The sequence below is a fragment of the Leuciscus leuciscus genome (genome assembly GCF_965113295.1).
Source record: "Leuciscus leuciscus genome assembly, chromosome: 3".
Taxonomy (NCBI): Eukaryota; Metazoa; Chordata; class Actinopteri; order Cypriniformes; family Leuciscidae; genus Leuciscus; species Leuciscus leuciscus.
In genome coordinates this window covers 51,663,547-51,681,073 of record NC_138727.1, presented here as the reverse complement: position 1 = coordinate 51,681,073, position 17,527 = coordinate 51,663,547, and the positions used below count along the sequence as shown (strand labels likewise).

Genomic DNA, 17,527 nt, shown 5'->3' with positions numbered 1-17,527 from the left:
TCTGTAAACGCTATTTCTGCAAAATGGCGGTTATTAATAATTATGGCAGATTTAATAAATAAAAATGTATGTTGATTAGCTCTATAAAATCTACTATGTTTTTATTTTAGATGTATTGAGGGTCATTTATTTTGTGTGGATATATTCTTGCATGCATTACATTCATTTAAATCATTAATTTTACCATTGTGAATAGCCGAGGGTAACGGTTGCTTCACGACCGAGTTCAAAGTTCCGTGCGACTGACACTAGGGGGCGAAATGTAACAATTGTCTGCGAATGTCGTGTGTAGTGGAAAGGCGACTTAAGAGAGAGCGGCAACAGTCCTGGTAAGATCATTTCAGTTCTTTACTTTGAATGAAGATGATTGTGTTAAGCGTCTGCACGTTGGCTTGATGAATAGCGCTGCGATCGGATTCGGATTCAAATCCGTCTCGAATGTGTTTCGGAGGGCATTTACACCTGGATCTTTTCACAATCAGATAGCTATCAAATCACAGAAAACGCATGGCCAGGTGTAAACAGCCAACTCACTCACACACTGTCTGTTAACGTTAGACTTCCAAAACGTGACTAGGAAAAAAAGAGGTGTTTCGATTACGTCATAGGCCAACAGGCTATGCCATTTGGGTCACTGATCCCCCTATATTTTTTTAAATCCTAGACATGGTTGGACCTTCACTTCATTAGTGCTTTCTGATTAGCCTGTGTTTCTATTGAAATAAGAGGTTGCTGCGGCCCGTTGTACGGGTTGAGCAGAGAGGCTGCACAGTTTGACCAGATGGTGTTGCTAAGAACTTGCAATTTATAACTATAATCAGACCCTCGCGGCCTCAAAACACTACCGGCCCACTGGGAAAAGTCCCGACTCTCCCGATTGCCACTCCACCCCTGGGTTGGGGTGGAGAAGGGAGGGAGGGAGGGGGAAAAGGACAGACCATTTAAATAGAAAGGGAGGTTTAAGGAGTCCAAATAGCGTGAAATAGAATTCATTGGGGCGCTGGATGAGGTATCTGGACTGAAGAGTTAAGCGGTGGTCACAATACACTTCTCTTTCCTTGGATTTCCTGGATGGATGGATGGAGGAATGGATAGATGGATGGATTGCACCAATGCTACGTCTGTCATAACCATTTGTTAACAAACATGTATTCATTATTTCAATGAGCTCATTGTTTCTGCCTTAGATTATTACATTGTTTAAAATAATATATTTTAGCTAGCTTGTGTGATTTGTATATGCACATCTGAGAAATACATAACTTAAATATTTACCTCCGATAACAGGTCACTCTAAATTGTAATGTAGATACATTCTTTTTCTGAAAAGCTGCTTTGAAACGATATGTATTGTGAAAAGTGCTATTTAAATAAATGTGAATTGAATTGAATGGCGGAATAATCTGCCCAACTCAACCCGAGCTGCTGAAGAGGGAGCCTGGGAATGAGTCGGATTTGGAGAGTTTTCTTGAGATGGTTTTGGATGAGAATTTTTGTGGTAAGATAATAGAATTGAAATTGAACGATCGTCATCTGAATCGGGTGAGTTAATCTATATCTCTGAATCCGTAGTGAGTGAGCTGAAGCACTGTAAGGGGCAGCCCGATATAAGAAGGTTTTGAGAAGTTAGATGACTTTTTTGAGGCATAGCCCCGCTCCCAAACCACAGTTAACTAGTCTACTCCATTTATTAAAGGGCCCCTATTATGGATTTTTGAAAATGACCTTTCATGTAGTGCGTACCAGCTCTAAGTGAATGAAAACATCCTGCAAAGTTTTAAATCTGAAAGTGCACAGTATATAAAGTTATTGTCTTTCAAAAGTAAGAATCGACTCTGAGTCAATTAAATGAATCGTTTTTCAAACGAGTCATAAGCCATTTCGTTGTGATGTCAAGACGAAACATTAGAATATTGCCCGCCCACTTATTGCACGTGCAGACACCGGGGAAAACTTGAACCTCAAACCAGCAGCTGATTCCTGTGGATACTGGACTGGACAGCATCATGTCGAGTAGACGGCTCTGTGCTCTATAATGTGAAGGTAAAGCCATTTTTTTTCATTGCCTCACGAGCATTTTTTTCACGAGCATGTGAAGAATCAGTGGTTAAAATTCATCTTTACCACAATACCACAGCAGTATAATCCTAAACTTTTGCTGTGTTCCCTTTATTTTACTGACGACTGCTTCTCAAATCTCAGAGTTCAATGCAGAATTCACAAACTGCTTGCTCTATAAAGATGGTGTTCAAAATACTTAGTTTTGAGTTTTATATTGTGTGGCCTAGGTCTCCTGCTAACTGGCTAACTCACGTTATCACTGTCTTGCTGAAAAACTTCTGCTAATCAGCTGTGGGCCACGATTACCTATAACTGTGTCTATTAATGCAGATTGTTTGTCGTTCTCACTACTTTGATGAAATATTTGTTTTACCAACATTTATGTTACATCATTCACTCTAGAGCTCGGCTAATGTATATTGTAAACATGCACTGTTATTGATACAGTTTCCACGTGTTCACCGCAATATATTAGAAAAATTGTTAATGCTGATGGTGAGGAATTACAGTTGCAACATCTCATATAATGTACCTCAAACTGAGTAGCGTATCACTGAGAAACGTCCTGCTAGAGTTGTCCTTACGATGGAGGTTTGGGTTGAATAACAGTTCTTCCAATGTTTCATCATCGGACTTGCGCTCGCATTTATATGGTAAAATCGGCGTCATTGTCCGTTACTGTGTTTAGTTTACAGTGTAGAAAGCCTCAGGACAGCTGACGTTGTTATGGTAATGGCCGTTTTTGTTTTCAATGCGCTGTACACGGTAGGCCAATCACAACAGACTGAGTGGACTGGCCAATCAGAGCAGAGTAGCTCACGGAAAGGAGGGATGTAGAGAGATTGATTCATCTCACGAGTCGTTTGAGAATCATTGAAAATGTGATGATGTGCAAATGTATATTATGAGGAAATTAAACCATTTTTTTTTTTTACCTTTGATGCATGTAAACATGTTATAGGAGACTCCACAACAACATTAGGAAACTTTAAAATAGCATAATAGGGACCCTTTAACAGATAAGTAGGAGTCAATAATGGAAAATGCATCCATGTGACCATGAGGGGATGAACAGAAATTGTTTAAGAAACGTGGAAAAACATGAAACTAAAATCTAAAGGTGACTGTCAGTCTACATCCTTTCAATCTGTTCAAAATGTACAAATAATCATACAATCATCATGCATTACCCTTGCAACCATCTATAAACTAACCATCCATGTCTGTGCATTATTGTGATATAATGAAAACATCATTATTATTATCTGTGCATTATTCCCCTGTAATAATACATCTGTGTATTATTGGTGCTGCTAATGTTAGTAACAGCTAAACAAATTATGACTGATGAATACTAATGAATCAACAAACACACATTAAAAAGAGCTTGTGTAGATATAAGGACTCTTTCGACCTCTGCTCATCTTTATCTAGAGACACAAACACAATCGCACACCTATTCAATTCTACAGATCCACAAAACATTCAGCCAAAACACAATCCAACAGAGGAAACATCAGACTACATTACCAGCGGAGGTCGTCTCTGGTGTGACTGTTGTATCAGTGCTGATGATGTTAGTAACAGCTGAAAAAAAAAAAAAAAAACACAGATGAATACCAATGAACCAACAAACCTCAAATAATACCAAGAGCTCATGTTGATATTACCTGCACAGTATGCTAAATTGCATTTAGTTGGAATAACCAGCTCATAGACATAATAATTGCCTGGACAGGCTTTGACTTTAATGGGAAAAGACCCGTAATAGCAGCAGTAATTTCTATAGTGACCACAGACATCTCGAGTGACGACTCCATCTGTTACTGTTGGGTGTCCACCACATATCCACAGTGGGATATTAGTGCCACAGCTGGACTGAGCAACACATGTGTCTGGGATATGAGCGCTCATGTTGTTAATGAAGAGACGATACCAGCCGCTCCAGGAGACATTCGTGTCACACTTTATGACTGATGCATCTGTATTATTGATGGATCTCCATGGATCATCCAGCTCAGTGTAGTTGTAGCAGGGGTCAACAGAGGGATAAGCTGATGTGAAAAACATAAAAAAATGTATTGCTTAAAAACTTATACATATAATACTTTTTCATAAAATCACATTAATTCTACTTCACTGTGGCTAGTATGAGTATAAAACAGTGCTTCTTAACCAGAGGCCTCAGCAAACGTCCTACAAGCTTTAAAATAATATAAAGCAACTAAAAATCAATCTGTAAAAACCTTGATATATACAGTGTAAGTGTAAATTAATTTATTACATGTCTCTCTGAAATACTTGATTCTGAATGGTCAGTGCAGTTTCTTTAAGCAAAACACAGCCCACTCACTAGATGTCAGTATATTTTTGTTTTTAAAGGGTTAGTTCACCCAAAAATGAAAATTCTGTCAGTAATTACTCACCCTCATGTTGTTCCAACCGCGTAAGACCTTCGTTCATCTTTGGAACACAAATTAAGATATTTTTTTATGAAATCTGAGAGCTGATAACTTCTCCGTAGGCTGCTAGGTGGCCCAAACTTGCTGGGCCAGAAAAATTATTAAAGAGATCGTTAATATAGTCCAAGTGACTACAGTGGCTCAATCTTAAGTATATCAAGCGACGAGAATACTTTTTGTGCGCAAAAACAAACAAAAATAACGACTTTATTCCACTATTCATTTCCTTCTCTCTGGGCCTCGTAAGTGTTTTTGCGCAGCGCGTCTGTGTTACACGTCACCACGTAGGCTCACTATTGGCCGACGCTGGTCATGTGTGTGACGCGCAGCGCAAAAACACTACGCGAACCAACTAGTGGCCCAGAGAGAAGGAAATGAATAGTGGAATAAAGTCGTTATTTTTGTTTGTTTTTGCGCACAAAAAGTATTCTCGTCGCTTGATATACTTAAGATTGAGCCACTGTAGTCACTTGGACTATATTAACGATCTCTTTAATAACTTTTCTGGGCCAGCAAGTTTGGGCCACCTAGCAGCCTACGGAGAAGTTATCAGCTCTCAGATTTCATCAAAAATATCTTAATTTGTGTTCCGAAGATGAACGAAGGTCTTACGCGGTTGGAACAACATGAGGGTGAGTAATTATGACAGAATTTTCATTTTTGGGTGAACTAACCCTTTAATGAACTCTTCCAAAGCCAGGGATGGTGGTTTGCAAAGTAAGTAATTCCTTAAAGCTCGGGTTTGCACAGAAATCAAGTCACCAGCGTGTTTGGTGAGGCTGTGCAGAGTAGACAGACTTTGAGACAATGAGTTTATGCTGCATTCATGCCATGTATTAATGGGGTTTATGCCGAATGTCACATGGACAAACAGGAAAACAGGTCTAGCATCCACTTGTGAAGTGTTAACATTATTTATTATCTATTACATATGGTTATGTAACCAGCTAACCTAGCTAATTCCTTTTATTTGTGGTGTTTTATTCAATTTAATATTCAAATGAGAAGAAGAAAGATAAAAACTTTTAGAAATCAATCTGCCATGCGATGGACATCGGTTATGCTCATCTTTGTTCACTCCTTTGAATGTATCTTAAATAAAACAGCTCAATATTTAACGAAGCACAAAAGGCCGAACCGGAAGCGCTCCTAAAGGAGGGTGGGATCTTATGTTATATTGATAGCCTCTACAAAACTGCACACACTAGCTTTAACTACATTTATAACATCTTCAATTACTGACACAAGCCCAGTCACTCACTCATATTCACTGTTACAGATCATCACATTCATCAGGCCAGAGAATAAGCCAATAGAGACACAGTGCAACATTACCAGTTGAGATGGTCACTGGTGTGACAGTTGTAGAGCTGGTGTTAATGCTGCCAGTGTCTGAAAGTTTGGATGAATAGTGATTAATGAACAGAGACACACATATCATGAATGTGTAGAGAGAGCTCATATAAATATAATTACCTGCACAATATGCAAGATTGCAGAAAGTTGGTTTAACCAGCTCATAGACATAATAATTGCCTGGACAGGCTTTGACTTTAATGGGAAAAGACCCGATATAACAGCAGTAACTGTCATAGTAACCGCAGACATCTCGAGTGACGACTCCATCTGTTACTGTTGGGTGTCCACCACGTATCCACAGGGCGATATCAGTGCCACAGCTAAACCTCTCAACACATGTGTCTGGGATATGAGCGCTCATGCTGTTAATGAAGAGACGATACCAGCCAGATACAGACTTGTCACAGTTTCTGACTGAAGCATGTGTATTATTGATGGATCTCCATGTATCATTCAGCACAGTGTAGTTGTAGCAGGGGTCTGATAGATTATCTGTTATGAAAATATATTAAGAAAACATTACATGTTATTGTTAATAAAATGTTATTGTTATAAAATCCATTCAGAAGTGCAGCTTTACTCATTCCTATATATTTTAATTTCCCATTAACAAAATATTACTTCATAAAGGGGAAGCAGAACTGCTCGAGTTACACAGCACAAGTGAACATTATAGCAGCCGATCACATACAGTACATCCTTCAAAAATTTAGATATCACCAGAAACACATTGATTTCCCGAGATTTATATGTTAATACTGGTCCAAATTAATTTCTACATTGTCAGCAGACATGAGCTGAGAAAAACTGGACATTTCAGCACAATACATTACCAACGGCGGTCGTCTCTTGTGTGACAGTTACAGAGGCCAAGAGATCTGAGATAAAAATGATAATGAATACAAATTAATCAACAAGTTACAAAAGATGCAATATTTTAACCAGAACATTCTAGGTGAACTCTATTAAACTCTTGGCTGTCCAGCACATTAATAATGTCACAGCTCAGTCATCTCAATGAAATAAGTGTGTGTCACATATTTTTTATAGCTTGGGGAGGATTTAAACATGATGAAATGTTTTAATCAGATCGGAAACGCATAATAAAATTAGCCCAAATACTTCTTAAACAAACACGTGGACCTACATGTGTTATTATCACACAAATAAATAAATTAGCAAAAAACACTGCTTATTGACTTACACAGCATAACAGAGATGATAGTCTGTGCTCTTATAAAACCTGAATGTAATACGAAGAAAAAAATCAATAAAAATGAATATGTATTTGATTAAACTGCAATTTTGAGTTTGAGAAAAGTACATTCATCATCTGTCACAGATGTTTTTTGCAGCAGTGAAAAGCACTTTTATAATATACTCACCTTTATGAAGAGAGAGAGCCATTTTCAGTTTGGTCACACCGGTGTATTTCTCTTTATATAAAAACAGTTCAGATGATGAGTTTTCTTTACAGTTTAGAGAGAGAGAGAGAAAACAAACTAATTACCCGAGATATTCATGCATGACTTTAGTTTGTTGCATGACTTTGCATAACTTTAGTCAAACACACATGGAAATCCCGCTGTATTTGTGAGTTTACAGTACATGTTGCAACAGTCATAAATGAGGAGAGTGTGTAATGATACAGAGACACACGATGGCGTCATTACGCTACTCTATCTTACTTTAGTTAGTGAAAAAAGAAAGAGAGAATGAAGAGGTTTGTGTGTGTGTTATTGCAGGGCCGTCGCTAGACTCTTTTTACGGGGAACGAGTCCCAGTGAAAAACAGTAAAATATTACTGATACAAATCCTTGGTTGATGGTGGAGATTAAATTATACCGTCCTGCTCGTCATTCACTGATAACATTTCAACTATCATGTAATATGTGTTTTCTGCCAGAACTGGCCATTCGTGAATAAATGACTATTGATCTAATTGGGGCCGTTTACACAACACTGTTTTCAACTAAAAACTGAAAAATTGTATGCGTTTTGGGGGACTGAAAAGCAACTTTTGAAAAAGGTTTCAAAGAGCACGTTTTTGAAAATGATAACGTTATCGTCTCCATGACGGTAAACTTGAAAATGTGAATCTGTGACAACGTTGACGGCATGCACACGCGTATTACGTGTTTAGTGTAGTAAAATAAAGCATATGTGCGCAGACGTCTAGGCTGCAATGGCATACTATCCTCACTTTAGCATATTTAAACAAAATCTCACGGGCAAAAAAAAAATGTCCATTGTCTCGTCAATGGTGTAGTGATGAAAATCTCACACAGATGGCACTTTATAAAAGCGGGTTTATATTGAAATGACTGAATTTCGTCTGGGAAAATTCGCCAAGCAACGGTAAATTATATCCAAAAACAGTGATAAAAAAAGATTATCAAAATATGGAGACACTTTTTGATAGGGGGTTGTTCCTCAGTACATATGAAACTAAAAAAGCTCCTGGTTTATAGTTTCAGGGATTTTAGTCTTTGCTCAAAACTGTAAAAAAATTTAATCGATGAACTAAATATAAACTTTTAAAGATATTTGGCTCGCTGAGCATAATGATAAGTTGATGTTGTACAGTGCAGTTGTTGTATTGATCGAGCATTGATCAAGCTGTTTAAAATGCACATTAAGTACACATCATTTTTTATATCTTTTTTTTTTATAAATAAATACATTTAGAGACCAGCCTAAGCAAAACTAAAGACTGTGATGGTGAGAGCTGTTCATGATAGCTGTGTTACGGTTAGAGATATTGAACACAGGCTGAAAGCTGTGCTAAAGTGCTAAAAAGTGATTTAGTTTTCACTTGAACATTGATGTCTGTTATATCCACTGTCCATCAATGTGATTTTGACTTCATGTCTCTCTGTAACCCTTGCAACATTAAACAGTCCATTGAAGTTATGAATATTAACCAAATTACTCAAAATAACACACAAATCACAGTTCAGTGTATATGATGCAGAATACAGTAGTTTTGAAAAGGCTGAAGGTTCATCCTCATCATGAATATCAGAGATTATGATCTGAAGCTGAGGATTTCCCCTGCACAACATGTTGCCTAAATAGCTTTAAACACATATCACAAACCGCTAATAAAGACCCAACAACTGTGAGATTGATTGTAACACTTAAGCATTTTATCCTCATCTGATATATCAATTATTTCAAGAGTGTCTTACCTGATATGAGTTTATCTTTAAATGATCTTCGGGTGAAGACACGTGAATATTTGTGAGTCAGAAGTGTAAATGACAATGATCAGCTAATGTTCCTGAGAAAACACATTCTGTTATCTCCTCCTGCTCACATTCAAATGTATATTCAAATTCATACACAAAGACAGAACACATGCCAAGATGCTTTTATACTTATTAAACCAACATCAATACAAAGGTCACATCTAACAACTTAGGACATTTACTTTGACCTAGACGTTTTAAAGATTTCTCCAAAAGCTGCTCTTCAAAAAAAGAAGTCAAATGTCAAATATCTGTGCCCAGTGTGAATAGTTTCATATGAACCTATTGTTTCTATATTGTAAAAATCTTATTTGCAGCAAATACTAGAAGGGGTTTGTAAAGGCCTAGAGTCTATCTCTTCGCCTATAATTCCAAGTGAATAGTTGTATGTTGTATGTATTACTTTCACACTACATTTATGTCCATTTTGGTGAATGAAACCTTTGAACCCAGTTTATATTCACCTTGGATCCGAGAAACACCTTATCTCTTTATTTCCATTCTGCTGTGACAAGATAAACACAGATCTGCCCACTACTTTACATCTTGCATCAAAGATGCAAATCCACCAAGGATTAGAGGAATGCGTGACGTCGTTTGAGCTAATATTTAATAACTTCATTTTATTTGTTGCTGATGTAATCCTGAAGACATTGATTAGCTGGTTCAGGTGTGTTTGATTAGGGTCCCTGATAGATAGCAACCATCAAAACAATGTTAATGTGTCAATGTTAACTGCATTGAATCAACATATCTTTTGAAAAATGTCCAGCAATTAATGTTGAGAAAATTTTGGAATTTCATCATATAATCAATAGTATATAATCACACTGAGTCAATGTTACAGTGTGATGATGGTTCAACATTTTCATTGAAAAGGCTAAAAATATTATGCTGTACAAGGACAGTGCTGCTATAATTAATAAAGTAAACCTAACTCAGAAATTGGGCTCTATATTAGTTCAGTGATTCAGGTCAAATTATTGTGAAATAATGATTATGTTAAAACACAACCAAAACCACATATTCACTTTTTCTCTTTGTTCATCTGACTGTTATAACTCAGTTACAGCAGCCAAACATAATCTAAAGTTTAACATTTAAAGGTCAACTGCCCAACTAAAGCAAACACTGATCTCCATAATGGTGACTGTTAAATTACGGTTTTCTCCTTCAGTGATTCTGCTTGTTAACATCAGGTGTCTTCAATGTTGGCAATAAAAAATAAAGAGTTATTAATTCATAATAACTCTATTAGGTCTGCTATTCAGATCTTTTTGTTTAATTTTTATTTATTTTTTGTAAATTTTACTCATTTTAAATGGTTAACTTTTAAGGAATTAATTTGATTAATTATTACTCAATTCTAATTTGTTACATTTAATTAATAATATTGCTTGTCATCTGTTGCCACAATTTTATTGAGTAGATATAGCGTATTCATTTTTACAGTGTATGGCCACATGTCAGCACAAATCAAAAGAAATAAACCAGAACTGGACCTTATCTGAGCCACACAATCAGTGTATATTAAATATGGAGTCATCTCAGCCTTAATAAGCCTGTTAACAAGCAGAATCACTGAAGGAAAGAAGAGAACAGAAAAAGAGACGAGCAGAAAAACAAGAACTACAACTTTATTCAGACACAGCCTTAGATGAAATCAACTGAAGATAAAAGACATTAACTCTCTGTAGATCTGATTAAACAACTCCACAAACAGCATTACCAGCTTCACTTATTACTAACCAGACTGACTTTATTTCTTTCACACGTCTACAGAAGTTCTTGTTGAGAATTAACAGAAGTTTAGATGTTGATATGATGTTCCTTTTGAAAATGTTTTGTTTGATGTCACCATTATGGAGATCAGTGTTTGCTTTAGTTGTGCTCTTGACCCTTGACTTTCATTAAGTTCGTGTTTTATCAGTAATTGCAGGTGTTTATGGAGAACATTTCTGCATTGATAAAGCAGATCAACAAGTGTGTTTTAATGTTTAAATATCAGACAAATGTAATTGATGACTTAAGGAATTAAAGCATTATTGATAAATATAAAACTCAACAACTCTTTAAAAGATCATTTGTATCAACATTGTTTCACTTGAACGTCACTGAACGTTGATTTCCATGAGTGCATGCATATATATATATAAATATATAAATATATATATATATATATATATATATATATATATATATATATATATACACACAGCGCTCAAAAAAATAAAGGGAACACTTAAACAACACAATGAAACTCCAAGTCAATCACTGTTCTCCAATAAAGGAGTGGTTCTGCAGGTGGTGACCACAGACCACTTTTCAGTTCCTATGCTTCCTGGCTGATGTTTTGGTCAGTTTTGAATGCTGGCGGTGCTTTCACTCTAGTGGTAGCATGAGACAGAGTCTACAACCCACACAAGTGGCTCAGGTAGTGCAGCTCATCCAAATGCAAGCTGTGGCAAGAAGGTTTGCTGTGTCTGTCAGCGTAGTGTCCAGAGCATGGAGGCGCTACCAGGAGACAGGCCAGTACATCAGGAGATGTGGAGGAGGCCGTAGGAGGGAAACAACCCAACAGCAGGACTGCTACCTCCGCCTTTGTGCAAGGATGAGCACAAGGAGCACTGCCAGAGCCCTGCAAAAGGACCTCCAGCAGGCCACAAATGTGCATGTGTCTGCTCCAACGGTCAGAAACAGACTCCATGAGGGTATGAGGGCCTGACGTCCACAGGTGAGGGTTGTGCTTACAGCCCAACACCGTGCAGGACGTTTGGCATTTGCCAGAGAACACCAAGATTGGCAAATTCGCCACTGGCGCCCTGTGCTCTTCACAGATGTTGCAGGCAGCAGAAAGTTCTCCACGACATCTCCAGACTCTGTCACGTCTGTCACATGTGCTCAGTGTGAACCTGCTTTCATCTGTGAAACACATCAATTAACAGCAAATATCACCTGATCTCATTTTCTCATGGCTTTTCTATCTACAACAATTGTGCTTTATAAACACACAATTATAGCAGTCAGAGAAAAAATTATATTAAAAAGTCAAGGGTCAAGAGTCCAACTAAAGCAAATGCTAACCACCATCATGGTGACTTTAAAATACAAAATATGATTTCATTAAACCAGAAATTAAATAAAGTAAATCTGGTTAGTTTTAAGTGAAGCTGGTAATAAGTGTACGGCCGTGCATTTCACCTTTTTGTTTGGTTTATTCCAACCAAAATTCAACGACTGCCCAACGTTGGAGCTTGACGTCAAACAAACATTGGATTTAGACATCAACCCGACTTTTATTTTCAACCAAAATCCAACGTCTGACCGACGTTGTAGTCTATACTGTGCCTGCTGGGATCAACATCATGACATCTTGACGTCAAATAAATGTTGAATTGACATCAAATACCAACAAAGCATGACATCAAAATGACATCAGCAGAGGTCAAAATCTTGACATCAAATTGACATCGACACTTTGACGTCAATATGAATTTCATTTTTGACCTATTTTGTGACGTAATTTTGACATCAATGTGCCCGCTGGGATGAAGAGCTCTTTTTCCCAAACGCGATAAACGCCATTAAAATGAGTTTGTCATGTCATTTTGCTGTGTACTGAACCTATTCACTGCTCCATCAATGTGTCATGCCAAATCGCTATATTTCCTTGTTTAAAATGTACTGCAAGATGCAGTTCTTTTCCAAACCGCGATAAGCGCCAAACCTATTTTTAGCTTAAACGCGATACATCCTCTGGACTAATCAGAATTCTCTCTCTCTCTCTCGTTCTCTCGCTCTCTCACCCTCAAATCACTCGCGCGTATTGCGCCAGATGATCAATTCGCCTCATTCGCGCCGCAGAACCTCCAGACGTGCGTAAACACGTCTTTACATTGACTAAACATGAAAATCACTTGCGCCAGACGCTCTATTCGCGTTTGGTGTGAACGCCACTCACCCACTCTTTCACTCACACAAGGTCATGTCGTGATTTGTTTTATGTAAAGTGGACAACGGTTCTACTTTTTATGGGTTCGACACTTTACTGAATGCCGATGTATTTATTACTGAATTTTATTTTATTTTATTTTTTTAAAGACAAACCATCCATTTTTGGAAAATATTTATGGATTTATAGCGTTTTGGAAAAAAAAAGGGATGGATTTACAGCAAAAAAAAAAAAAAAAAAAAACTTTGAATTTATCATCAACAATATTGTTGTTTGATTTAATAATCATTGTTCAACATGTTCAGACTGAGCCAAAAAACAAACATTTTAACAGGATAAATTGAATATTCACAAAATGTGTGGGTCTAGGTAAAAAATGTAATTTTCCTGAAAACTATTTAAATGGATTTATAGCGTTTTGGAAAAGAGCTCCTCATATATATATATATATATATATATATATATATATATATATATATATATATATATATATATGGATGGATGGATGGATGGATAGATATAGATAGATAGATAGATATAGAAAATTTGCATATGCCGTTCTATGGGTTATTTATGTTACATTTAAATACAAAAATTCTGTGGAAGATGGCTGGATTTAATAATTCATATTTCTAGGGTATTCTTCTCAAATCAGAGTCAGTCTATGGCGCTCTTCTTTTGTGGAATGTGAAAAAATCATGTTTTAAAACACAATTATTACATTTTTGTTATAATTTTTTTGTTTATTAAGGTATTTTGTAAAAAAAAAAAATTATAATAATAAAAAATAAAAAAAACATTACAATAATATAGGAAAGACTTAACTGTGACCTAAACAAAGCAAAATCTAATCTACTCATTTCATTTTTAGACCTTAGCTTTTCAGTAAATAATTTTTATAGTTTAGTTTTAAATGTATATTACTACACCCAAAACAACTCTGGCCCTCTCTCTTTACAGAAGACAAGAGAAGACTCCTTACACGCACACACAAAACGTGTAAGATTAACAAACTTTACAACTTAACTAGGATTCCATACAATGTAAATTAATTTCCCTTTACCATGCACACATTCACTCACTTTTTTTTTAATTCGCAACATTTAACAGAAAAAAATAGTTTGATTATCCAGGAATCTATAAAATTATGCTTTTCACCCTCCACCAAGAAAATCCTACATGTTTAAATAAAACAGTGTCAAACTGACACTAGTTGTCGCTCTTGATTGCCCAAATAACCTCACCTATTCAGAATAGGACAATGATATCGGCAAGCAAAATTTGCATAGCTGGCCACGCCCAGGACATACGGGTATTTCACAAGTTCACACTTACATATAATTAGATAGGGTAAAGATAGAGCGAAAAGGGCTCAAGCCTACAAGAGATCTGCACGAGGGTGGTCCCGATCCAGATAAGATGCAGGAACTGATTATGCCCTCGGGGCTACGAAAGTGACGGCACAGTCTCTGGGTTGGGCAATGTCCACTTTGGTGGTCGAGGCCATCAACAGGCCACTGGAACCCCCATCTGGAAAGAAGAGGGGAGCAATTTTTTCTATTGACCAGATGCCACTAGGCATGTTCGATGTCGTATAGGGGTCGTAGTACAACTCTGAACTGCTGCTGAGTGTTGATACACTGTCTCGTCTCCTGAGAACAAACCTAAATAAGCAGTGCCACGCTGGCCTCTACTGATTCTTGAGAGTCGGGACAAAACATGTCCCACATAGAAAAGTCTAATTTATAGCAAAAATTAAGAAATTCATCATGATTGACATACTTACAAAGTTAAATCTAAAGGAATTGTATTTACCTATCTGATTTTAAGAATAACCCTTTTTATCTTTTTGGGGAAAATTTGTTTAAATGTATGGTCTGTGGTTAGAAGGTCCATGTTATTGCACTTGTCCTCAGCAAGAGGTCACAATATTAACCATCCCAAAAAACTTTAAAAAAGCTCTAAATTGTGAAAACATTTATATATCAAATAAAAAATAAGGGGTATAAATATAAAAAAAAACATTGCATGAAGTGAACATCAAACAATATTTTCCATAAAAATCTGCCTATTAAAGTTGTGTCCTCGGTTTCTGTCAACTCCGTCAGATTTTTTCATAAAGCTCTTTAAATCAGGAAATAGCATGGCCAGCTATATCCCTGAGGACCCCTTTTCATCTCCCTGCCTGTGGTGAATGCAGCACTACCACACATGCTCTGGTACATTTTTATATATTTTTTTATATTTTAGACAAACAATGTCAATATTCCTATGGTCACAGCTGCACCATGTCAATACAATCTTTCTGTTAAGATACTTTTTTTTAAACCATAGTGGATTGAATTTAAGCATTTTAGTGAGGTTATTGGGACAGCTAGCAACTGAGGAAAAACTACCTAGCTGCAGTGTACAATACATGTTTTGGCGGGAAAATACATGCCCTTACGTCAACTCCGTCAGTCATCAACTCCGTCAGGTTCTATGTCTGACAGAGTTGACAAATCCACCAATAACCTCTTAATGTGCGAATATAATATTATTTGTGAATATAGTGAAGGGTTAAACTGTTATTTCAGGGTTTTATTTACACATAAATGCACATACATAGCATGCATTACATTATTTACCCGTACGCATCTGACTTGTAGAGAATGGGCAGGCAGTGGTCTGCTTATTATTGTGTAACGTGTAACTTTGCCAGCACTTTAATATATATATTTATATGTAGAGACAGAGATAGGGAAATGAGAAGCCAGTGTAGGGCTGGGCGATATGGGCAAAAGAAATTATCACTGTAATTATTTATTTTTTTATCAGTCAATATCGATAATTATCATGATAAATGTCAAATCTTTATTTCTTTCAGGTTTAAAGGCAGATTTTTGCTCCTAAGTGAAAGTTGTATAAAACAGAGTGTTAATTGTGGTTTTAAACTACTCTTTATTGTCAGAACATATCATGACAAACAGGTGAACATTTCACAAATCGGAGGTAAAACATAAAAAAAAAATGTGTCAACACCGTCAGTTTTTCCATCAACACCGTCAGATCTTCGTCAACAGCGTTGGATGTATGAATGTTTTTGTTATTTTTGGGGGAAAAACAAATATTCTTCCTTCAGTTTATGTTGTTTTTGTAATAAAGGACCATCTGATCTACATCCTCTTATGTTTTATTTATTTAAGGAATTTGTTTTTACAATATTGAAATTAAAATCAATGTTTGAAAATGCAAATATTTAGAAATCTGAGTTTTCAGAATAGTGTGAAATCACAACTTAAGTTTATATATTGTATTTTTTTTACATATCAGAGTAACTAAACACTATTACAATATACTTCAGAACTTTAGATTCTTGTTGGATTTGAATAATTAAAATTGTATACTTGTAAGTGTGTCTGACGGAGTTGACAAAAATCCAGTTCTGAAGGGAAACATGTTTATTTGTTAAAAATGTGTTTTTATTTAGATCCTGTTCCTTTACATGGTTAAATAGCTAAGACCTTTCTCTGCAGAAACTAATTGATATAGTGTGTATTTTACAAAAAAGTTTTTTAAAACGTGTTTTGTCCCGACTCTCAAGAATCAGTGACCCGTATGTGCAGGGCATTGCTCGCCAATTTCATTGGCCTTTTCTGGATGCATCAGAATTTATTGGGGCTCTCAAGAGCGACCCCTAGTGTCGGTTCAACACAACATCTCCCTTCCCTCCATTAGGGAGCGTTGGTTACAACAGTAATTGATACGTTTTTCAGCTTTACACCAGTAACATTGACAGCAATAAAATAAGAAGACACCTATAAAACATGTTTTTCTATCATTTGCAGAAAGTTGATTTTGTTCAACTTAAATTAAATCATTTTATTTACATTGAATCAACATTGAAACAATATCAAATCAATCTTGCTTTGTGTACAGCAGGATTTTATGCCAGTATATATATATATATTTTAAAATAGAGTTGTATGTCTTATTTATATTTGCATATTGTCTGTGATGTATTTTATGGTGAAGAGACAATTTTCCACAAACTGGGTAATAAAGTAAAATCATGTCCTTTTTGATTTCTTTCAGTCAGAGGCCATGAAGGGCTGAACATAACATGGCAAAAAATAATAAAAACCTCCAAACCTGTTGAATAAACAGCTCAAAAAACAGCTTTTCCATCTTCACTAATTACAAACCAGTTTGACTTTTTTTTCTGTCAATTCTCATTATGCCAATTCTGCTTTAAGATTTAAGATTTATTTAAGATCCTGTTGTACATGAAGCAAGATTGATTTGTTATTGTTTCAATGTTGATTCGATGTAAAATGCGTAAATGTGTAAAAAGTGATTTAATTTAAGTTGAACAAGTATCGATTTTATGTCCATCTTGATCTATTTATCTATCAATGTTAAGTTTCAACCTTGATTCAATGTTGGTCTGCTATCAGGGAATG

General features: G+C 36.2%; 1 protein-coding gene and 1 long non-coding RNA gene across 2 annotated transcripts in view; one reads left to right on the top strand and one right to left on the bottom strand.

The window, feature by feature from the left end:
* Nucleotides 1-17,527, bottom strand: part of LOC309493630 (uncharacterized protein) — a 456,302-nt gene that overhangs the window by 279,699 nt on the left and 159,076 nt on the right. Inside the window, exons 12-14 of the mRNA XM_082162775.1 lie at nucleotides 6,000-6,362; nucleotides 5,859-5,915; nucleotides 3,732-4,115 (exon numbers count right to left, since the gene is read on the bottom strand). Of these exons, the coding sequence (XP_082018901.1) occupies nucleotides 3,732-4,115; nucleotides 5,859-5,915; nucleotides 6,000-6,362 (804 nt within the window). The remainder of the gene's footprint in view (nucleotides 1-3,731; nucleotides 4,116-5,858; nucleotides 5,916-5,999; nucleotides 6,363-17,527) is intronic.
* The window catches only part of LOC309494003, a 195,783-nt gene continuing 182,711 nt past the window's right edge, over nucleotides 4,456-17,527 (top strand). Inside the window, exon 1 of the long non-coding RNA XR_014204181.1 lies at nucleotides 4,456-4,507. This is a non-coding gene — a long non-coding RNA (uncharacterized lncRNA). The remainder of the gene's footprint in view (nucleotides 4,508-17,527) is intronic.